Genomic DNA, 25,533 nt, shown 5'->3' with positions numbered 1-25,533 from the left:
ACATAGATCATAACATAGATCATAACATAGATCATAACATAGATCATAACTTAGATTATAACATAAATCATAACGTAGATCATAACATAGATCATAACTTAAATCATTACTTAGATCATAACTTAGATCATAACTTAGATCATAACATAAATCATAACGTAGATCATAACATAGATCATAACAAATCATTACTTAGATCATAACTTAGATCATAACATAGATCATAACATAGATCATAACATAAATCTTAACGTAGATAATAACATAGATCATAACTTAAATCATTACTTAGATCATAACTTAGATCATAACATAGATCATAACTTAGATCATAACATAAATCATTACTTAGATCATAACTTAGATCGTAACTTAAATCATAACTTAGATCATAACATAGCTCATAACATAGATCATAACTTAGATCATAACATGAATTATAACATTGATCATAACTTAGATCATAACTTAATCATGCCTTAGATCATAACTTAGATCATAACATAGATCGCAATATAAATCATAACTTAGATCAATATATAGTGTAAAGTTAGGCTTTTGATGCATTTGTAATGATGATGGATTGAAACAAACCAAACCACAGAATTTAAACTTACTCTCCATTAAACTACTCAAACTCACATATGCTGTAGGCCACTGGCACAAGCTTTAAGACCAGGGTCCATCCCATGTTATTACCCAGAGATGAGTTGTTGCGAGTAAAATTGAACCACAATTGACTTGAAGACAGTCTCTCACCCGCAGTTCAGTCTGACCCAAATTCCCTTTTACCTCATCTGCCTAGACATTTGTTTAGCCTTCTGGGCAAACACTTAGAGAAATAAATGAGGGAGGGGGCAGAGAAATACATATGCTTGACTACACCACAGTTAGTCAGGCAGTATTGCAGACCAGTACAGAGGAACAGAGACCTCTAGTGGCAACACTGTACGCTGGAGTGTGCCAAAATCTGTCAAAATGTGTGTGTGGAGAGGAGAGATGAGAGGGCTCCAGTGTAAGTGAGCTAATAAATGCTAAGTGTTACCGAAAACCAAATGGAAGCGGTCACAACGGGAGCGATTTGGTGCACAGTGAATGAATCGAGGTCATACAAACAGCAAGAAGAAAAGAAAGGGCCATTTTTGTTTTGCGAATACTGTAGCATCAAGGTTGTCACGAATAATACTCTTATGAGGCTTCATGATTTGAGCTTTTTCTGCAGATCTGATAGTTTTTCTGATAAAAATATAGGAAAAAAAACTATTATGGTTGTTTGGGTTATTTTGACAAAATGCAAAGCTCAATTGAAAGATCTTTTGATTCCCAATTTAGACATTTATTTATTTTTTTATGGTATGTATGTTTGGGGTCTTTTTTTTTTCCATCGCAAGATAGGATCAGGGCCTTTTCAGCGGTCTTTGCTTTCAGAATGCTTCTTTAAAATCAATACAATACTTCTGGGGTTTAAATTGTTTTCAGACCAGTGTAATAAAATAGTAATAAAGCGGTAGCCAATTTACGTTTTCAAACTATTTGTTAAGCCATAGTATTGTAGTCAGTATAATGTGTTTCATTTAAAGTGTAATTTATTTTTGTTTGTTTAGCTCACCAAACTAAGTGGTATTTTGTGTCTAAGACCACATTTCTTTACTTCTTGGTCTTATCCTGGTCCACAGCAGCCCCATTATAATAACAGCACAGAGCCAGTGTAATGTGGGATCATATGCTCTAGTTAAACTAAACAAGGGCAAGGTATTCCCACTCCAAGGCCAGAGGAGGAGAACTTAGATGGATATACACCATGAGTAAGATTTTAGGGCTTCTCACTTTCCGTAGTCTTTCTTTCTCTTCTTTCTCTCTCTAACCCACTCTGTCACTGCCTGTGCCCAACTCACCCTCTCCTCTCTTGCTCTCACAATCTCTGTTTTATTTATATCTAGGTATCTTTTCTCTCTCTTTTGCCCTCCTCTTTTTCTCTTTCCTTCTCCTTGCTCCCTCTCTTGTTCTCTCTCCCCTCACTCTTTCTTTTTCTGTCAGTTTCTCCATTCTATATCCCTCTCTTTAATTATCTTGCTCTCTTATTTGTCTGTTCTTCTGGTTTACTCTGTTTTATTTATATCTGTTCATCTCTTTTCTCTCTATCTTTCTCTCCTCTCTTTCCTTTCCCTTCTTCTCTTACTCCCTCCTCTCTTACTTCTTCTTCTCCTGTGACCCCCCTGCCATTCACCTGTCTCTCTGCATTTTGTCTCTCCTCTTCCTCTGCCCCTTATGCTTTCTCTCTCTCCCCTTATTTCTACTGTTTCATCTCTCCATACATCTCCATCCCTCTCTTCCCTCTCTCTTCCTCTTTCTCTCTCTCCCTCTCCTCCCTCTCTCTCTGTGTTTTTAAATGAACTGCCGCGCTCCGTATTAGCTCGTATGTGTGAGTGCGTGTGAGACAGAGGCTCTTAGGCCCAGTGCAGCCCGCTCATTAAAACCCTTTTCCTCTTCCAGCACCGACTCAGTGTGGACATTGTTTACACACAAACGTTGCCCTGGGATTCCTGCTTATTTCTATTACCGTCTTGAAGGGGCAGGGGGAAATACAAGCACGCGCGCAGCTTGTCCACATTGCTTTTCATGAAATACGGCCTCTCCAGGAGTGCTTTGAAGAAATGGGCTTCTTTTTAGACTTGTGCCTGCGCTGGGTCACTGCTCTGGCCCCGTTACCTTCCTACTTGGTCGCCACGGTTACGTCACCGTTAGTCATGAATTCAACGCAGCCACCGTCAAAAAGTCTGCACAAAGAGCCCTATGCATCGTGGTTAATTGGCTACAAAAATAGTTCGTTTATTTAGCTGCGAAAGTCTCCATGGAAATGCCGTACAGCTACGTAAGCACAATGATTGGGGGTTATTTTGTGGAGTTGTGCTATTATAAAATACAATCTGTTCCAGTTTGCACAATGATGCTTTATGGTGCGCGCTGGTGATATGACAATAATAACATGCATTACGTTACATAATGTTCACATGAAGAGTTCATTTGCAAAAACAGATATGTGCACAGATATGTGCTGTTTGAAAACGTCAGCAGAGGCTTTTAGATTACTCTTAGTGTAGTGATATTTTCTAAAGCCAAATGTATTTTTATATTATTCCATCCCTTCTTGGTAAAATCCACTATTCATTATTGTCATTCGTAATATCTCTAGAAGATGGTAACAAAAAGAAAACAACTTTTTGGCAATTTTTCATAATGGATATATCTGTTGTTGCTATTGAATATATAATATTTCATCTCCAGTGCTTTTGTACATGTGGGGCTGGGCATCACTCTTTTTTCTCTTATTGATTAAACACAGTTTTCAATTTAATTTAATTTTTTCGAAGTAATTTATTCTTTTTTTCTTTCTTAATTTAACAAAAATCACAACAAAATCCTATTTATTCCTCTGGTCTCTTCTCTTAACCAAATGCTTGTAGGATAATCTATAGACCATGGCAATTAAAAAGTTTAGGTCACTGTGACCTGCCAATGATTGGATCATGATTCAGTACAATTCAATTAATCACACAGTACTACAGAACTCAACAAAAAGCCTCACATCTGGTTTGTTTAGCAACTCAAGCCAAACCTTTTGTTGTGAGCCAACATTTCATGAGAATCTATGAGAACTTGATATAGTGTCAATATTGGAGCTGTAATTGGAGAGAGTGCACCTTTCAATATTCCTATAAATAAAAATGTGTGCCGTGAGTGGTAATAAATGATTTAATTATCAACAGCGGCTGTCCTTATATGTCCACCTCAGATTACAGTCACACACACACTCCTGAAGAGCTCTGGTCCTTGGTCACAGTGGCACACACACACAGATGCACGCACACACACACACACACACACACACACACACCATTAAAGAGCCCTGGTCCTGTGTCACAGTCACAAACTCACCCTTCTGAAGAACCCTGGTCCTGGGTCACAGTGGCACACACCCCCTGGAGCGGCTGATGCAGCTCTGTGTTACTCCACACTCTGCTCATGTTTGGAAACAGAGGCCGCTCACTCACACTGCAGCCATCGAAGCAGCTGGAGCATGCAGGAATTAGTCCGGCCCAATGCACACTTACATAAAACACACAGTCACCTAAGGGGCACAGAGATCCAGGAAATACACCAGGCCGAAGGTCCACAAATAGCCCAGTGTTTACGAGTCAAAATGTCACATCTAAACTGAACATTTTTAGACTGTGACTAAAACAAGGTTAATTAAGGCCTTGCGAGATTGCTGTCGGAAATAAACAGTGATGTAATGGTTTGTCCCATCATTCTGGATGTCTACACTAAGAAAGATTAATATTAAAGTGATAATAATTAAATAATGCATAAAAATAAACCCATTCTCCTCATTAAACGTGAAACACTTTTCATAGACAACAAATTCCACAGTGCGGCAGTAGACATGGCTCTTGTGCACATTTTGGATTTTAGTAATTTGTCGACAAAATGTCACTCATTCATCTTATTTCTGGTGTTGGAGCAGGTGTCAGTCGAGCTGCCGCCTGCAGAAACACATGGAGAGTACAGGGAGATCCAGGAAATACATCAGGCCAAACATCCATCACCGGCACATGATATATCCAGCCCCCGTAATTGCATTGCTGTTTAGAGAGGCGGTCGTTATTTATGAAATATTGAAATAACAAATGGCATGTGGTGGCAGATATTAGAGCAGGAGATGCCTCAGATAAGTCTTGTGCCTGGTGCGGGCGTGGTGCCCAGGCGGCTGGCTGCAGAAGACCTGTAGTCATCACAAAGTGGAGATATTTACTGCTCTGTGCGCAGGGCTGCAGAGGGAGCTCTGAAAAATGATGTTTGTGTTTGAGCCGACTGCTAATCAGGTTTAGCTCAGAGCATGTGAGGACACTGTGTCCACATACAGTGTTAGTCAGACACCTGGAGGAGGCTACTTCCTGGAACACTTCACTTATCTGGTCTCACTATAAAGATTGGCTGTAAAAACTTAGCAAGAGCACTGTCAAAATCACCGTCCAGTCTGAAAAGCCATGTAAATGTTGTCGCCATTTCTTGAATGAATGGGTTTAATTTTAAAAATCTTTTACCTAAGGGGACACTATGCAACTTTTCTGGTGGAGGATCCTCATTTATTCCACATACTTATTGCTTTGTCTGGAATTATCCACAGTCTGGCATTTAACATAATACCATATGCCACCAGCTCAAGTTACAGATCAGATCTGCGGCAAAATAAACAAATGATAGATATGTTTCATTCCATACTCTGAAACATTTGGGCAAAGCTCTAACATCTCAGTGGAGATAAGCAGGTGACAGACCTCCACAAGAAAGTTACATAGTGTGCCTTTTTTGAATTATTGTTTTTTGAATTTACTATGTCAGTTACTGTAGATATTTTTTCCATATTTTATGTGTATTTATTATTATTGTGTATTATGTATTTTTATGTGGCCGTATACCTGTGCACTTTTTGACATTACTGAAAGTTGACAAACCACTGCACCACTGGTTAAAAAGTGTTAACAGTGACCCTCTCCTAAATCCTTGTTCTGTCTGTGCCTGTGTGTGTTTCAGAACACCCTGGAGACGTGTAACAGTTGCAGTAAGCCCATCATGGAGCGGATCCTCAGGGCCACGGGGAAGGCCTACCACCCACACTGCTTCACCTGTGTGGTGTGTCACCGCAGCCTGGACGGAGTGCCCTTCACTGTGGACGCCTCCAACCACATCCACTGCATCCAGGACTTCCACAAGTAACATGCACTCCTCACTCTTCACTCTTATTATTTTCAGGTTATATCACACTCATACTGTAGGTTTAGAGTCACAATTATTGTATTATTTTTAAACAGATTTGAGAATAATGTTTGTTTATAAGGTTGGTTTGTTTAATGTTGGTGATAAGATTTCCTCTCAGAAAATAAAAATTATGATACACTGTGCCGATCCATCACAACAGGTCATGAGATTTTGTGACTTGATGTTAAAGGTGCAGTGTGTAACTTTTCTGGTGAAAAGTCTTAATACTATAACAGTATGAAAAATATATATTTTACTGACAATTGAATAGATAAATCACACATTTCATCCCATAGTTTTTATATTTCTAAAAATGCCTTATGGCATCTATTTTACTGTAGGGTAGGATGGGTAGGATGTTTTCTTTTTCTCACTTCATGCGTGCTTAATAAGAAAAGATATGTGAAATGCACATTAAGTGTACTGGATATATGTGTACTTACTTCTTAAAATGAAATTAATGAAATGAAAACTATTAACTCAAGAGCTACACCTTTTACTTACGTAAGTACAAGCCTTCAGCTTGTTCTCTCTCTACATGCAGAACGTGTCCTTTTAGTTTGACGACACTGCATCTGTGTTGAAGTAACTACTAACCACCAACCTCCAGTTCATCTGTCCTCCTGAAACATGTGAAATTCGTCTCATCTCCAAAGTTCAAAAACATGGCTCCATCTACACACATTTGTTTTATATTTGATCACATTTGGTTTGGCTACATTTCACACTTTAGAAACTGCCAACAACTCAATGCAAGCTGGTCTGGTTAACATCCGGACCGATCAACATTAGTAAATATTTGCAAAGCACTGAAACAGTTAGATTTGTTTTATGACAGCTTTATGATGGGTCAATAAAGTCAATAAATGAGCATATGGTATAAAGCTCACATTTTCTGGCTTCCTATCATTGTTCAAAAACAAGGATGTGATCATTGTTTCTCAAATGAGGGACTTGAAACAGTTTTGTGTTTCACTTGGTATTCCATTTCTTCAAGGCGTAGTTAAGTGTACTTTTTGTGTACTTTTTTTTACTTTTACTTTTTTTTTGTTGAGGATATCTAACTTCTGTCAGGGAATCCCATACATTTTTCAGACTCTAGGTACAAACCAGCATGCAGTAAATTTTATGTATTATATTGAATCATTTATTTTATTATTTTATATTTTTATTGTTTATTTAATTTTATTATATGTCATTATATTTAATTGTTTGCAACTGAAAAAGCACTATATAAGACTGATGGATTGTTTCGATTATAAACCCACATTAAGCCCCATATTATTGTAGACAGAGTTACACTGATTAGCTCAAAATGTTTCGAAATTACAGCGATAGTTTAAGGGGAAACGCCAATAGTTTCAACAGTGAATCTTGTCCTTATATCACGTGTCATTTCATAATGTAACATCTATGACAGGAATACACAGAAAAATAACCCACAAGAAATCACAGTGCTCAATACATTTTAGTCTGTTGTGGTGAACCCATATTTCATTCCCGTCATTGTGTTGTGTTACACAATCTGTTTTCCTGTTGTGTCATTGATCAGAACAGAAGTGAGTAGCCTCTCTGTAGAGCGGAGTGTCTGGCTCACTGACTCTGGGTCGTAGCTGCAGTGGCCCGTAGTTTAATTCCCTGTGACAAGTGTGACCTCAGGAGCACGGCAGGCCTTTTGTCGAAGAACAGTTTAAGAATAAAACACACTTTTTTCTATGTTCAAAACAGCTGCATTTCCACTTCCTAATTCTTGTTCTCAAAGCCGTCATGCAATATGGTACAAGTGGTTTCTGTATGACTGCAAATGTCTATAAACTTCTCTTTCTGTCATTGATAGAGTATAAATAAGAGGCTGTCAGTGTTGACTCATTCAGCAATGAAGGCTTTTGCACATGTGTTAAAGTGTTTATGACAGGTTTGACTACTCATTTTACATAATTATATTTAAGACATCACAAAAAAGTGCTTAGTTTAATCCCATTTGTTCATTTTGGTGAAGTTTATCATTTCACTCTCTGGTTGGACATGGGTATTAGATATGACATACATGAAGGTAATTTCATAACCATTACCTATCAACCATATTGTTTACAAGGTCCAAATAAAAATGACCTTTATTTTGTTAAATCATGTTTAATCCATCAAAAAAATGCCTTCCTTGTGCTTAAATTGTTTCATTGTTTTATTGTTTAGAACGCTACTTTCATCATTTTCATATCGTTTCTCTCAGCTCTTTCCCCAAACTGCTTCTTAACTGATGTAAAACAATTATAAACATTTACCACAAGTTCTATCTCACTAAACCACTAGTAATAATTTGATTTTTTTTATATATATATATGTACTGTGTATGACTGCATAACCTACATTGTACAATTATACTTGATGAAATGAATTCTAGTGTAGGAGGATGCTGTATCAGGAAACAAATTTAGCAGTTTGTTGTAGTTGTAGCAAAAGGTGTCAAATGTAATTTCCATGTGTATTGTACATTTATGAAATACATCTTTGGCTAACATAGTAACATTGCATTTAGCATTTTTATAGTATCTTTGTTGTGCGTTAACAGGAAATTTGCCCCCCGTTGCTGCGTGTGCCATGAGCCCATCATGCCTGCTCCCGGGCAGGAAGAGACGGTGCGCATCGTGGCTCTGGACAGGGACTTCCATGTGCAGTGCTACCGCTGTGAGGTGGGTCAAGAGTCATGCTTGTGGTTCAGGGACCTGGCTGCACTTTGTAGGTTTCAAGGTACTTCTGTTCATACCTTCTTAGCGTCTTATTACATGAGATCGCTTGTGGGTAAAAACGACAAAATATTTTATCAGAAGTGCCTTCCGTTTCGACGGTGATGCGTTTTTCGGGATTAAAAACGCCAAAATCTCAAATCACCCTCCAGAGTGGAAATGTTGGATATGCTCCACCATAGTGTTTCCATTAACACTGCCCAAGACGCAAAACTATGGTCAGATCTGTTCACGCCATGTACACTTTTACGTCACATACATACAGTACACAGAGCTGCTCTGGCAGCTCTAATAAACTTACAGGAGGCATCCCAAAAAATGTGCACAGATACACACAGATACTATTAGTGAACAGAGAAGGATCTGCAATTACCTCTTTCAAAGTCTGGATGCAGTTCATCGCAGGTGAGCCAGACAGTATGGACGAGACCTGGGAGAACCAGTCGATGATGGGACAACTTTGTGGAAGGAGTAGCTGATGAAAATGCATGGCATGAAATCTTCCGTATGCCCAAAGATGCCCTTGTTGCTTTAAGTACAAGCACCCAATCGAATTCCACACACTTTTGCATCACCATGTGCACACAGATTTCCTCCTGAAAACGCTCGTCTAAACATGAAATAAAAAGTGAAGATGCAATGCCACTTTTGCGTTTTCTATTCAGACCGTCATCATCATAAACGTAGGCTTAAAGAGGGGGTATGATAATAAACAAGGGTCAGAAATGGTATAATTTCCACAAGACGAGACACGAGATTGGATCTAGAGAAGACAAGATGAGATTTTGACATTGTTCATTATAAATAATCTGTGCAATCCAATTCCCATTTAACATACTATTATTTACTTCATTTAAATTTTCTGTTGCCATTGTAACACTGATGTTCGGGCTCTAGTGTCTCAAAAAATGCAATCTCAATTTTTTATCAAATCCAAATGAAAAAACATGGGGGGGAAAAAATCTTCTGGCAATTTTGTCTTGCGAGATCTTGTAGCATGAGATCTTGTTTGATCTCTAAGGTTACATCAACTTTTTGTGTTTTCTACCATGTTACACTGTTGTTTTTTCATCAAAAACATGTCTGAAGTAGTTTCCTGAATCATTTGTGCATGTTTGAGTGATCTTGCGGTCTCACAGGCACTTTTCAAACCAACCTTTAGATGTATGATACAACTTCACTTGTCTAAGACTCAGCTCATAACCATTCATAACCAAAATTCTCTTTTTTTCACTGCCCATGCTCCCACCACACAGTCCTTCCCTGCTCTGCCCTCCACTCACAGAACAACAAGCTGAAAATAATTAGTTTTAATACATTGTTTTTGCCAAATGTAGCATTTTCAAACCAACTAAATAAAATGATGTTACATTTTAGCAATTAATACCCCATAGTGTAAACGTAACACCCCCTCTTTAAGCTTAAGCAGCCTTTCCTCGGATCACTTGTTTTGATACATCTTCAGCCAAACTTAATCACATTCTTTCAACAGCAAACTCCCAAATGTTCTATGAGTCACTCCTTTTTCACATTAATGAAACACCATATGGGCAAAACAGCATCTTATTTTTCCATCTCTTCTATTTGTTGGTTAACAGACCTGAGTGTGACTCTCTTGCTGTTTATCAAAGCGCAAAGTTCCTTGGTAACACGTACTACCCAGTGCACTGGAGCTATGTAAAAATAGTGTCTACAGGTGCAATAACAACACTTTAGATTCACCTTGAGCTGCTTTGAACTACTGTCTTCTGTCATTAATAAGGCATGTGATATTTTCACACCTAATTATTACAGTTTTTCCTCTTATCTATTGGAAATTAACTTCAATTGACAAATAAAAATGGAAATACTATTGCTGAACCTCAAGCTAAATTGTGCACCAAATGTTGTTGTTTTTTTCTTGGAGATATCTAAAATAATATTACATGCATATTATTATTATTATTTTATAAACAATAATTAGACAATAGTTTTGAGTGAGGTATACTCTGAAATGTGCTTTCATATGTCTTGGTTGAGGATAACAGGGTCATAAGAGCTCAAATGGAGATTGCGTCCTTCCTACTTCTCCTTTACTATTTTAGTAAATCAGGCTCTTTTGTGATTTCATTCAGAAATAGCTCCTTTTGCCTTGGCTGCTTTCAGCTCTACATTTGAGTGTCCTTTATCCTTAAAAGACCTTATTTTCTGATCTATTATGTTGTTTCCTCATTTTTCATTCAGTTATACCTGGAGTTGTGTTTTGTTTCATTCACACGTGTTTAACACCGAAACCTTGCATATTTAGGTTGAAATCTTCTCTCAAACAGAAAACCCTCCTTGTGATGTCATGTGGTGACACAGAAAGTACTCCACTGTGTTTTTAAACTCCAAACTTCACTAGGATCATTTGGAAGATTTCAGTCCTGGATCTCTACTGAACAAGAGGTAAAGGGTAGCGTTTATCTTGAAAATTATTCAGACTTCTAAAAGATTACTGTACTCAAACTTGTGTGAATGAAACAAAAACACAACTCCAGGTATGTTTTTGAAGAGGTAACAACATTATAACAACGCTTAAAACTCACAAAAGTCTGTTTTGCATAATGTAGGACCTTTGTGTTTTACTAATATAACAGGATATCTCAGCACAGTTTTTAACTATGTAATAATCAATACTTCTTCACATTTATTTCTATTCCCAGTTTTTAATCTAAGAGAAAATATAACTGTGTGTTTCATATTCACTCAGTTGAGTGTGCCTTATACAAATTATACATAGAAACAAATCTCTCTCTTTGAAAATGTTGTGTCAAAATTACAGTGATAGTTTCAGGGGAAAGACCAATAGTTTAAACAGTAAATTTTGTCATTATATCACATGTTAATTTCATAATGTAACCAAAATACAGAGAAAAACAACCCACAAGAAAACAGAAAATACAGGATTGTCAGTTTCTTTTCTCATGTGAATAGCTATAGACATAACGAAAGTGTGTTGGCGTCTTTCTTTAAATCTCTTCTTTGTGTATTCTGTAGGACTGTGGCTCCCTGCTATCTGAAGGAGAGAACCAGGGCTGCTACCCTCTGGACGGACATGTGCTCTGCAAGAACTGTAACAGCGGCCGCATCCAAGCTCTGACCGCCAAGGCCACCACCGACCTGTGAACCCCTTGTACCCTCTGACCCCCGAGCAGCATCCAGACCTGCCCTCCAGAGTACACATCTTATTATGCTTCAATCCATCGTAGTATTTATGCTGCTTGTGGCCAGTCTAATGCATTGAATTCACACTTTCACCTACACATTCCTCAAATACCACACTTTTTAAAGGTACACTGCGTAATATTTCTAAAGAATGGTCTGCTACCTGTTTTTTTTCTATTGGTTGAAATGTTATTGCCTTGTCTAGATGTTCCACAGTATAGATTAAACCTACTGTAATTTCCGGACTATAAGCCACTACTTTTTTCTCACTCTTTCAACCCTGCGGTGAATAAAACGACACGGCTACAACTATCCCCACCCCCGAGAGACTCTGAAATCTGCTGAAATCCTCCAAGACACTGATATGAAACAGGTAGGACAGAGGCTCTTTCTGCAGGAGACATGCACAAGAGAGCACGGGGAGAGACGGGGGTGATGTGCCGAGGAAGATTCTAGTTTGTGTTTTGAACAGTTATTTTGCGCTTCATACACACACCCTCCTCTTGAAAAATACACAAAGAAATGCAGATGATGCAGCTTTTAAGTTAACAGCAATTGATGTGGCTGTAGAAGATGGAAACAGCTGCTGCACGTGAGCTCAGCATCAGTGAGTCGGTGGTGAGACTTTGGCGACAGCGTAATGAACTGACTCAATACAAAAAGAGGCAATGAAAGCAGACGGCCTGAACTTGAAAACTTTCTTGAAGCCGTGAACACCTGTGGCTTATATTCAGGTGCGGCCAACATATGTACATTTTTTTTAATTTTGTTCAAATTAGTTGATGCGTCTTATATTCAGATGCACTCAATAGTCTGGAAATTACGGTAGGGAGACAAGAAGCTTACATCACTCCGCTACATTACAATTCAGATCTGTAGAGAATATTCATTGAAGGAATTGAGGTATTTTTGAGCAAGCGCAACACTTGTAATGAATAAATGCCAGATGGAAATGCTTAAAGTCATATGATGGAACATTCCAGGCAAGCAATGACATTTCAAGCAATTGGTGGACCGTCCACTAGAAAAGTTGCAAAATGCACCTTTAGAGAAACAAATAAGACAATATACTTTTAACTTTATATTTAGAATTTCATATCATTTTCTACAAGCTGTGAGTATTTCCGAGTATGTTTTTTAGCACATGTAGCATCCAATAAATCTTAGCAGAGATGGAAATGTAGAAGACAGTCAGCACGTTTTTTATATCAGATGAAACTGAAAATGTAAGGCATTTGCGGGTGTCAAGATGCTTGCCTCAGAGTTGGAAGTTTAACTCTCAGCTCTGACAATTTGCTGAATGTCTCATCCACTCTTTCCCCTGCTGTTACATGCTGTTAGTGCCTTGTCTACATGGATTAACAGTCTCCTTCTTAAAAAATAAAACTTCTTTTATTTGGATTACCCAGTGCAACATATTCACCTCATGACCAGAATTTACTGGGTTCAGGTACAAAGTATTTATAAAGGAAGTGCATGCCATTGAAGTAGCAGTAGTAGTCTTTCAAGTTCTTTTGGTACAACTTTTTTTTGCTTTAGATGATAAACGCATTTATTATTTTAACATAATGCCGCAATTTGCCATAGCTGAAAAACCCAGCAGGATTTATCAGCATAATTTCAATGCATTATGGCTGGCCACAATCATACTCTCCACATTTCCACGCAGGGTCTGAAAAGGTCTGTGTACACCAGCTTGCATTCCCTTACCTGTGATATCCTATACTGTACTTTTGACTTTTGAACTCTCATACCCGACCTCATGCTGTTAAATGCTCCGTCTGTATTATAATCTCATCCGCACTCATCTCTTCGTTTCGTTTCATCTCTAGTTCCGCTCCACATTTTGCGTGCACAATTGCCGAATTTGCCAGTCTGTGATCTAAAATAGCAATAGCAAAAACATGCCAATTGCGTGACACGTGTGCCCTGCAGGTGAAGTTGTGCATGTGAGTTTGAGGAGCATTTTTCAAAACAACACAGTATTTTTAACTAGCTCCATTGACATTATTTGAGAGAAATAATAGGAGTAGAAGACCAAAGAGAGGCGTCTGTCAGCACACTGTTGGGTTTGATAGGAGCGAAGAGTGTTATGGGCCACAGGGAATACTATAACAGCTACTATCACTGTCAAATGCTGTCAATACATTACTATTTTTCCTTTATACTTTAACTGGTGCAGTGGTTCTCAAACATTTAACCTAAGTACACTTTAAATAAATCCACAGTATAACATGAAGCATATCTATCTTGCATTCGTTATACTGTATATTTTTTCTGGTATCGGAATACACAATGAGTCACTGTTGAATCTCTTTAAGTTTAGATGGCTGTGATTGACAGGTGGATCAGCCAATCAGGGGCATGAATGATCTATAGCAGGGATTTTCAAATTGGGTGAATGTGAGCCTCCCCTTAGAGCACATAAAGATAGCCGAGCCCCCGTTTTTAGTTCTGGTTTAGTTCTGGTTTAGTCCTTATTTAGTCCTGGTTTAGTCCTGGTTTAGACCTGGTTTTAGTCCTGGTTTAGTCCTGGTTTTAGCTCTGCTTTAGTCCTGGTTTTAGTGCTGGTTTAGTCCTGGTTTTAGTCCTGATTTAGTCCTGGTTTAGACCTGGTTTAGATGTGGTTTTAATCCTGAATTTAGTTTTGGTTTAGTCCTGGTTTAGTCCTGGTTTTAGTCCTGATTTTAGTCCTGGTTTAGTCCGGGTTTAGCACTGGTTTAGACCTGGTTTAGACCTGGTTTTAGTCCTGGTTTTAGTGCTGGTTTAGTCCTGGTTTTAGTCCTGATTTAGTCCTGGTTTAGACCTGGTTTAGACCTGGTTTAGATCTGGTTTTAATCCTGAATTTAGTTCTGGTTTTAGTCCTGATTTTAGTTTTGGTTTAGTCTTGGTTTAGACCTGGTTTAGACCTGGTTTTAGTCCTGATTTTTGTCCTGGTTTATCTGAGAGAAAATATGTTAGTTAAAAATACTGAGACATTTAATTATAGATTGGAAGACCTGCATTTGTGACCGCCTCGTCTCCATGAAGGTAGATTATAGATACGAATATACATTTATTGGCATCCTATGGAACATTCCAGGCAAACCAATAACATCTCCATGTGGACTTAGTGGTAGTGTGCCTTTAAACCATAAGATGAACTAAACTAGGGCCTGTCCCACTGTTTGAGAACCACTGCTTTGGTCTGTTGATGCATTTGATTTTTTAACATTTAGTATTATTCACTCACATATACTGTACTACATCTATGCAACACTTAAGCCTACTGCAGACACTTTATATGAGAGGAACAAATACACTTTTAACCTGTACAGAATCACCCTCTGTAATCAGACTGGTACTGTGTGATGACGCATCACTCTAGAGTTTAGCCTGTTTTATAATTCCTAGGTGAATAAGGGACCATACAAGCTGTCGTAATAAAAGATTTTATTCCTTGTTAAATCCTTGGACCAGTAGGTCACTAGGATCGGTATTATTTGATTCATTTTAATATATGCCAGTAGCATTTTTGCATACTTCTAATACTTCCTGGATATTTACAAATGCTGGTGGCAATTGTATGACTTCACCTTCTTTGGGAAGATGTGATTAAGTGTTTTTTTTTAAATGAGTGGTACAGTGGCAGCAGAAGCACTCCTGCCACTTTGCAAGGAGGTTGTGGGTTCAATTCTCATGCTGGCCAAGTATTTTATTAAATTGATCCTTTTGCCAAATTGAATGTGAGAGTGAATGTTTTATCAGTTTATGTCCTGCCATTGTTCAGTGTGTAACCCTTTAAATGCTCATATTGCTGATGATAGAAATAAGTGTAATGACCTGAAATGACTTTAAGATTTACTACTCTAATTCTAAGTTTGGACACAAAAATACAAGAAAGTAATATACAAGAACATTAAATAAAAGTATGTTTTCTCAAATTTAAAGGCTATATTACGCAAAATTTATTTTTGTGAGCTTTAAGCCAGGTTAAAATGTTGTTATCATCAAAAGCATACTTGGAGTTGTGTTTCGTTACGTTCAAAAGTAACCCTTTATTATTCGGGTTATTAGGGTTCCCACAGTTATGGAAATCCTGGAAATTTGTCATTTTCTATGCCTGGAAAAGTCATGGAATTTTAGTGTCTCTTTCACACAACTACAGCATTCTGTTAAGTAATCATTAGGCGTTTGCGCCTTTTGTTTAAAAGAGATGACAATAAATGCACTGACAGTATTTTAAATGTTAAAAAATTATAATAACAAACCATAAGGTGAGTGGAAAGGGTTAACATTTCATATTTAGCCCTAAAAGTATGTGAAATTCTACACATGCAGGTGCCATAAAGTCATGGAAAATTCACTTTAAGTCATGAAAAAGTCATGGAAAAGTTTTGAAATTTTGTCAGTGAAAAAGAGTGGGAACCCTATCTAGGGGTGAAATTATCTAAATAATTCTAGTGAAGCTGTATGGTGTTTAAAAACGCAGTGGAGCACTTCCCATATTGACAGGACATCACAAGTTGGAATGTTTTCTGTTTGAGAAAAGAATACAGCCTAAATATTCAGGGTTTGTCTGTTAAACGTGAATGAAGAAAACACAGCTCCAGGTATGTTTTTGATGAGAAAACAACATTATAACATAGATTTTAAAAAAGCGTAATATAACCCTTTAACAAAGAAAACAAAACATTTAAGCTGTGGGAAGAGATCCATTTTGTTTTTGTGGAATGAAAATGAATATGAACATTGGTCCAACTGCAAAATTTGAGTTGCAAAATAAAATGTAAAAAAAAAAAAATGTTTTGTTTGAAACCAACTTTTTGTGTCAAACTCTGCAGAGAGGGGGAACACTTAGTAACTGTGCTATAGCGAACTCTTCCTATAAACATCCACTCAAATCCAAATGTGTTTCAGTAGTATATATGCACTACCCAAAATGACTGTAGAGTAGTCTGGAGGTGAGAGGAGCCAGGACCCTTTGTGGTGTTCACTATGTACAGAGCATACAGCTGTCACTCAGTGTGTGCCTGCAGCTCCAGAGTACACAAGGTTACCAAACCCAAACTCCACAGCTCCGGGACATTTCACATCGATATTTTGGAGCGCATATTTTAGACGACCGGTTCAAAGGTCACACACAAAATCCTACCGCAAAATAGGAAGGAAACTCTATATGTTGTGGCAAATGACTCTTTTTTTTTTTTACACTTTTTACAGATATTCAAAATCGCCAAACCTCGGTGTAAGTAGTTCAATGTGAAGACAAAGAACTTAATCCGTATAGTTAAGTGCTGCATCGAGTTTAATAGTGATTCAAAGACAATAACTCATGTGCTAGTTTGATGTCGGCAACAAATCTCAAATTATACTAATGCAAATTCTCTTTTTAGAAATGGTACACACCCTTTCCCCGTACCAAAGTGTACTGTGACAGCTGTATGATGGATATGAGTGAGACGTGATTGGCTGCGTGTTGGTGGTCCACTCTGCTTTGACAGAATTAAGTACCTACTTCATCCTGTCACAGTTAGGGATTTAACAATAACCGAAATATTGTGATATCGTATCGTCAAAAGTCTCACCATAATATCGTGGGCTGTCACAATATATCGAATCACAAGTTAATTTGCTTAAATGCATGATTTTATAGTAGCAACAGCTTATAAACATAGGGAACTACATATCTCATGATTCATTTCAGTGCAAACAACATGAAGAAATATGTTTTTAACGTAAATTTTTGGGATTATGACAGCATTGAGTTTTGTTAGGATACTTATTGCTTTTAAAATACCTTATCTACAGTTAGCCTGATTCATCAGCCGGTTTCACTTCGAAGAAACCGTCTGACCTCACAGCATTAGGATTCGTTCTCTCGACGGTAGGCGGGTACTTTTTTTCATTTAACCAATCACTACTATTCGTTGTGATGTATGTAATGCGCCACTAACAGGGCTAACTGGTATATTAAGCTTTTCCCAAATCTCATAGGAAGAAGGGCAATAACGTCTTTCCCCTTGATAACATTCACCTAGTCGCTGGAGAGAAATAAAACCGAGTGGAGACACTAGGTGGCACCAGCCTGGCTAATCTACAATAGCTTCTCCAAAATATTGCAATAAATATCATACAGTGAGATGCACATCGTGATAATATTGTACCGTGAGATTTGGATATTGTTACATCCCTAGTCACAACCCTAACTTTAAAGGTCCAATGTGTAACTTTTCTGGCGGAGCCTTCGCGACTTATTTGTTTCATGGAGATGCATCTTTGCCCACAATGTTTCACATTATGGCATTACAGTAATTTATGTCTCGCACTGTTTCAATGACAGGCGTTTTTATTGCTTAAAAATACCTGTGAGTGACTGAACTCTGACCAGTAATTTGGCCTGGAGGTTCACATGTTTGTCTTTATGAAGATAGATACGTTTAATGCCATACTGTGGGACATCTTAATGAAGACAAAAAGATGGCAGACCCATCCATCAGAAAGTTTACACACCTTTAAAACTTAATAATAATTATAAATACTGAAAAAAAAAAAAGGAAAAGTATAGTGGTATTGTTTGATCCCCAGATTGCCTAGGGTGTTGTAGCCTGTGATCTTCTTAGATGTTCTGATACATTTCTTCACAGATGAGCCTAAAACATGTACAGTTGCCCCCCTCCAGCTAGCTACTCCTGACCAAGATCCTAACTAAATAAAAGTTTTAGATTTGGAGATGTTCATATTCCTGACAGGTTACCCCAACAGTATCAATACGGACCAAATGCGGATACCCATTATAACTTTAGTCTCTCCATTTTCCAACACCTCACCACACATCGCCTTATGTGATTACCAGTTGTTTGGCAACGGAACAAAAATAGAGGCTTCAACCATAAAGGTCCATTATGTCCCATGTTGCTAGGCTTCCTGCGGTTGGCGTCAAAGCTTATTGCACAACCTGCCGACCTTTACACAATAAACACACTGGGCTCACATTGATGTTATAAAAGACTCTTCATTTTGAAAAGTGCACAACCAAACCTTCATTTCTTCAACAACACGTGCTAATGGACTCACGAGGGTGCGCTAAGATCTGTCCCGTACACAGCAATGGTTAAATGTTCAGGCTTATTCTGGTTGGATTGTTTGATGCATTCAGGCATGAGGAGTGGACAAGGTGTACCTGCCTACGAACACAGCAGAAGGACTACAGTATTTCTTGTAGGCCAGGTCATTTTGGAGCAGTTAGCCACTCTTTGTAACTGCCCGCGCTGTAACAGAGCGTGGTTTAGCCTTCACACGTCCACGTGTGCAGCCGTAATCTTTAGGTGAAAGGAGGTGAGCAGCTTCAGTCATGTGGGTTCTTCCAGTTGAAATCAAGTTGTAAACGGACATTGTATAACCTATAGGATTTAGTAACCTTCATTTTATGTGGTTTATGCAATGAATGGACATGTTAAACATTTCTGAAATTGACAAATGCTAAAGGTTACATGAAAAAAATGCTATGCAAGAATTCTATACATTTAAAACTCATTAAATTGTCAATTAAAAAGCCATGTATAAGTATTCACATATTAACCCATTAGCGTTGTTGCGATAAAGAAAATGTCAAACTCCATTTTGATACTAAGAAATAGACTCTACAGTCCCTGACAAAAGTCTTGTCGCTTATCCATTTTGTAGAAACAAAAGCTTATAACCTGACTTTAAATTAATCGATTGGTTTTAGAAATGTCTCATATGAAAGCTAAAACCCTCCCAAATTATGCTCAATAAACTAAAATAAATTTGCTTCACTGAAGAAAGATTGATCATTTAATGAACACAGAAAGGTCAGATTTTGGCAAGACAAAAAGTCTTGTCGACTTGTCATATGATGCACCCAATCCTAGATTACACCTGTGATCAGTTACTGATCAATTAGTGGGTGTGTATAAAAAGACCCCCAGCACACCAGACCTTCACATCAACTGCAACTTGACCTCTGACAACATGCCTAAGATCCACCCTGAGACCAAAGCATTAATTATCAAGAGGCTGAAGACCAGATCCACTGCTGAGGTGGCTGACACCTTCAATGTGTCTCAGTGTCAAGTACAAAGAATAAGAAAAAGATCTGAAATGACTGGAGATGTTTTTGACAAGCCCAGGTCCTTCAGACCCCGCAAGACAACTGCTCAGGAGGACCGTTTGTTGATTCGAAAATCCAAGGCCAGCCCCTTTTCCACTGCAGCAGACTCCACCAGGCCTGGTCACCTCAAGTCCCTGTGTCAACCACAACAGTTTGTAGAATTCTGTCTCGAAATGGCCTCCATGGTCGAATCAGTGCACAGAAACCAGCACTAAACAAAAGGCAATTAAAAAACTGTGTGGCATTTGCCAAGGCCCACAGCCTGTTAAAAGGATGGACACTGGAAAAGTGGCAGAAGGTGGATTTCTCAGATGAATCCTCAGTTGAATTACATCACAGCTGCCACAAATATTGCAGGAGACCTACTGGAGCCCGCATGGATCCAAGATTCACCCAGAAAACAGTTAAGTTTGGTGGTGGAAAAATCATGGTCTGGGGTTCCATCCAGTATGGGGATGTGCGAGACATTTGCAGGGTGGAAGGCAATATCAATAACCTAAAATATCAAGAAGTATTAGCTCCTCATACATTCCCAACCATAAAAGGGGTCAAATTTTGCAGCAGGATGGTGCTCCATCGCATAATTCTATCTCTACATCAAAGTTTCTCAAGGAGAAGATGATCAAGGTGCTCCAGGACTGGCCAGCCCAGTCACCAGACATGAACATCATTGAGCATGTCTGGGGTAGAATGAAAGAGGAAGCATGGAAGGCAAAACCAAAGAATCTTGATGAACTCTGGGAGGAATGTAAGACGCTTTCTTTGCTATTCCTGATGACTTCATCAACAAATTGTATGAATCATTGTGGAACCGCATGGATGCGTCCTTCAAGCTCATGGAAGTCAAACAAGATATTAAATATGGATCTCACAGCACCACTAATTAATTCACTGACATTATGCAACATATTTTTGTATTTGAAGTAAATTATTTGTTCAATTTTCTGTAGGCGACAAAACTTTTGTCTTGCCAAAATCTGACCTTTCTGTGTTCATTAAATGATCAATCTTTCTTCAGTGAAGCAAGTTTATTTTAGTATATTGAGCATAATTTGGGAGGGTTTTAGCTTTCATATGAGACATTTCTAAAACCAATCGATTAATTTAAAGTCAGGTTATAAGCTTTTGTTTCTACAAAATGGATAAGCGACAAGACTTTTGTCAGGGACTGTATACCAATTCCAATACCATGATGATGATAAAAAAACACTCTTTATTTTGACAATAGAAGTTCCATAGAGGCCCATATGCTTACACATAATAACATTGCTGGATATAAACAAGTTACTGAGTTGTGCGGTACACCAAACACCGAGTACTTTGCGCACAATCCTGAACTAAACATGCGCAATCAGCTAAAAAGTCTGTTCCTTCTTCCTGCTTATTTGCGGAAATGAGTTTCCAGACAGGTCAAAGGTGGCTTGAAATTCAACAAATTCAGTCAACATTAACAGGTTTTATAAGTTTTATAGGTTTTGGTTCATTTCATCATATACAGTAATTTCCGGACTATAAGCCGCTACTTTTTTCTCACACTTTGAACCCTGTGGCGAATAAAATGATGTGGCTAATATATGGACGGATTCTTACTTTGGCACATTGTCTATTCACATATATATGGTGTGTGGTTTGGCAACACAGAGGATACACGCAGCCTGAGTGCAGAAAACACAGCTGTCTGTGCGATTAACACATGGATCTAGAGTTCACATGAATTTGCGACACGAGCTAGTGATATTGTCAGTGCACTCAAATACTTTATTGCCATGTGATAAAATAAGTTATGATGCTAAATGAACATTAGTGAGGGGGATACGTTTTACCTGTATGCGTAAATGATGAAAATAAACATCTCAATCTTCAGTAGCTGGACATCCACTCATACCTGATCGACAGAACTAGCTCCTCCCCCGAGAGAGCCTAAGATCTGCAGAAATCCTCCAAGACACTGACATGAAAACAAAACAGGACAGAGGCTCTTTCTGCAGGAGACATGCGCAGTAGAGCACAGAGAGACAGGATGATGCGCTCGTTTCATTGTGTTTTGAACAGTTATTTTGCGCTTCATACACACACCCTCCTCATGGAAAACACACAAAGAAATGCAGATGATGTAGCTTTTAAGTTAACAGCAATTGATGTGACTGTGGAAGAAGGAAACAGAGCTGCTGCACGTGAGCTCGGCATCATGAGTTGATGGTGACATTTTTGGCGACAGCAGCGTGACGAACTGACTCAATGCAAAAAGACGACAAAAGCTTTCAGAGCCGATAAAAGCCGAAGACCCGAACTTGAAAACATTCTTGAAGACGTGGACACCTGTGGCTTATATTCAGGTGTGGCATATATATGTACAGTTTTTAAATTTTGTTAAAATTTAGTTGAGGCCGCTTATATTCAAGTGCACTCAATAGTCCGGAAATTACGGTACTAAATCGACTCGCTACTTAACAGTGTTTTAATCACATTATGTACTGTTCCAAGTCATTTTTTGTCTATTTTAATGCAAGCTTTGTGGACAAAACCTATAAAACTCAGCTCCATGTAGGTGGTGACATCACAAGAAACTGCCCCGATGACAGCCAAGTGTTTTTGATTATAAATACCTGGCTGCAGAGGTGGAGTTTGAAGTGTGGATACCTTTTAGACCAATCATTCTTGCTTCATTTTATGTCCAGACTCTGCTCCTCTTCCTCCTTAAGGTACTGCCCGGTTTAGCAGCTCTATTTGAAATGTGTTTGTAGGCAGAGTTTCGGTGTTTATTCCCACGTTAAAACCTGATTTCAGCACAGTTTACAAATCCTCCTCCAGAGTCTGACCATTCCTGTATTTGCTTATGAAGACATCCATTGTATCTGTGACTATCTGTAACCCCACATGTACACAGAAGATGCCAACTTCAAAATGATGTTACTATGTTTATTTTATTTCCTCCGCTTTTGTATTGAATGAGTGTACAGTTGCCTGCTATTTCACTCTTGTTCACTTGTCTGGACCAAAGTCGATACAGATTTCGCCTGCCTGAGATTCATGTGTGTCCCTCCTCTGTTGTTCAGACGTGGGTTTGGTAAGGGCCTGTAGTCAATGCTTTCTTCCTCCAATAAAGAGCTTTGCATCAGCCTCACGCCTTGCTGGTCCTGTATTCATGTCAATTGTGTGAGTTTTTTTGTATTTTTTTTGTATTCTTAGCCCCGGTTGAAACTACCGCAGAACAACAAAGAGCAATTTACGGCAGGTAGGTACGGCAGGTTTTATGCTTATAGAAATAGCATGGTTCAGTGTGTTAAAAGCGCTACATTTTGCAAAATTGACTCTTGAGAGCTTTAAGCCTCGTTGGGATGTTGTTACTTCATCAAAAACATACCTAGAATTGTGTTTTGTTTCAGTCACACATGTTAGAATAATCCTTTATTATTAGTCTGCCTACATCTCTAAAGCTCAAAATGCTCTGTTACACCTTGTGATGTCATGAAGCAGTAGTTTTCAAGTTAACAGCTACATTAAAATTTTTGTTGAGTAAAGATTGGAAATTCTAGATGTGAAAGTATCCAAATGATTCTAATAAGGGTGTTTGGAGTTTAAAAACACAGTGGAGCACATGTGGACATATAAATAAAATTTGGTTGATTTATACTTTAATGGGAGACCACTGGGAAAATCAGGTGCCACAAGTGGAGTGCCAGTCACAAAAACTGTTGTTGTGGTCTTAGGCAAGACACTTCACCCACATTGCCAAGTATGAAAGTGGTGTGTGTGAGTGTTGGTGGTGATCAGAAAGGTCGATGGTGCAGATGGCAGCCTCGCTTCTCTCAGTCTGCCCCAGGTCAGCTGTAGTTTACCACCACCGTGTGTAGAGTGAATGAATAATGCTCTGTAAAGTGTCTTTGAGAGTCCAGAAAAGCTCTATATAAAATTGATGCATTATTATTTCCTGTTACATCCCGCTGGGGAAGGGGTTTTCAGTTTGAGAGAAGAACTCAGCCTAAATACACACGATTGTGACATGTGTGAAACCAAACACAACTCCAGATATGTTTTTGAGGAGGAACTGTCTGTCTGATTGCTTAAAGCTGAAATCTCCAACCTTTAGCTCGGGAGCTACCAGTAGCTCTCCACCCCCTTCCAAGTAACTTGCCAAGGGATTTTTGAATTATATATTGTGGTTAATAAATAAAGTTGGATTAATTACCATTGTAAATGTGTCATTTTCAGGCCTAACTTTGTGTATAAATGTATAATGGTTTATGTTTTATACATCTTATGCATCTAACTGTACCCCATCTAAAGCTCGCCATAGCTCTTTTACTTTTTCACTTTCTTGCGACTGCTAAAATGAGTAGCTCTGTGGCATTTTCGTTTCATAAACGTTGCTCAGCAGAGATTAAAGGTTGGAGACCCCTGGCTTAAAGGTAGCTGGGGTCAAAACATCAGCTGTTTAAAGGAGCACTATGTAACTTTCTGGATGGAGGGTCCACCACCTTGTCTCCATGGGGATGTCATTGTTTTTCCTACAGTATTCCATAGTGATACCCATAGAGACAAGCAGATGACTACACAGGTAATATCTATGAAGAAGCAAGCCAGCTCATAGTAAGAATGCATGTCATTTGAATACATGCAAGTTACAAAATGTGTATGCCATACAAGTTATTATGGCAGTACTTTTATGGAACTATCAGTTACAGTTTAGTTGAAATTCTATGGTGGTGAGTATTGTAGGCCTATGCAAAATGCAGTCTAAAAAGATCCCATAGCCCCATGTATGCTCCTTCCCCATTTCCACAACTCTTGTGTTTCTCATCAGTTCACCACAGGGACTTTGATTACACTGGTACAAAACAGAGCTCAGCAAACTCTGTGAGCCGTGCACTGGGCCTATCTCGATGGAGTTGTTAGAATAATTTAGAGGCAGACTTTAAATCCCAAACATTTTTATTTTTTACAGTTGCCGTCCCGTGAGCCGCTTGATTTAATCCTCTCCATTCGTCATCTTTACTTGTGTTCTGTACTACAAATCAGCCCACAGTCACAGCGGCTCATTTTCCACTCTGATCAATTCAAATGGCAAAGCAAATGTTAGAGGAGAGCTAATCTACTTGGTTAAATAAACATAGTGGATCTAGTATCTATCTACTACATTTTTTTTTTCCTTATAGTGAAAGAAGGTCCTAAACTGGGCTGGTTAGTGAATGAATATTTAATAAAAATAAATAAAAACTGCCTAATGTGCCTTTACCCTTATACAAAACAATGGGGTATAATCAACATTAATCAGTGCTGGAACATCAAAGTAGTAAATTTTTGTACTTAAGTAAAAATTTAATCTGTAGTTTACTTGAGTAAATATTAAAGTAGATACTTTTTACTTTTACTTCACTATATCTGAGAAAACGTACAGTATCTGTACTTTCTACTCTCTACATTTCTAAACAGGACTGAAAAATAAGTATTTTTAAAATTTTGATTATTGAATGAGACCTGTTCAAAAGCATGAGGGAGTATTTTTTAGTTTGAGCAAACAAAAATATATAAATAAAAACAGTTAGGGGGAAAAAATATTAATTTGTTTCTGTAGAAAAAAACTGCCTTGTTAGATCTCAAACTCTGCACAAAAAGTTAAAAATACTTTTTACTTTTAAGAACTTTTTTTTTTTTTTTTTAAAAGAGGCA

The 25,533-nt window shown here is 38.2% G+C and overlaps 1 protein-coding gene across 3 annotated transcripts in view; it reads left to right on the top strand.

Moving 5' to 3' along the window:
- Positions 1–13,151, top strand: part of lpp (LIM domain containing preferred translocation partner in lipoma) — a 171,964-nt gene extending 158,813 nt beyond the window's left edge. For all 3 annotated transcript variants that reach the window (XM_055165133.1, XM_055165135.1, XM_020918742.2), the window contains 3 exons: positions 5,596–5,774; positions 8,390–8,510; positions 11,583–13,151. In XM_055165133.1, the coding sequence (XP_055021108.1) occupies positions 5,596–5,774; positions 8,390–8,510; positions 11,583–11,711 (429 nt within the window). In that variant the 3' untranslated portion in view covers positions 11,712–13,151. The remainder of the gene's footprint in view (positions 1–5,595; positions 5,775–8,389; positions 8,511–11,582) is intronic.
- Positions 13,152–25,533: the final 12,382 nt, after the last annotated feature.

Source organism: Boleophthalmus pectinirostris, unplaced genomic scaffold, assembly GCF_026225935.1.
Source record: "Boleophthalmus pectinirostris isolate CB_2022bp ecotype Guang Dong unplaced genomic scaffold, ASM2622593v1 HiC_scaffold_7, whole genome shotgun sequence".
In the NCBI taxonomy this organism is placed as follows: Eukaryota; Metazoa; Chordata; class Actinopteri; order Gobiiformes; family Gobiidae; genus Boleophthalmus; species Boleophthalmus pectinirostris.
The sequence above is the reverse complement of the archived record's forward strand: the minus strand, read 5'-3'. Positions and strand labels throughout refer to the sequence as shown.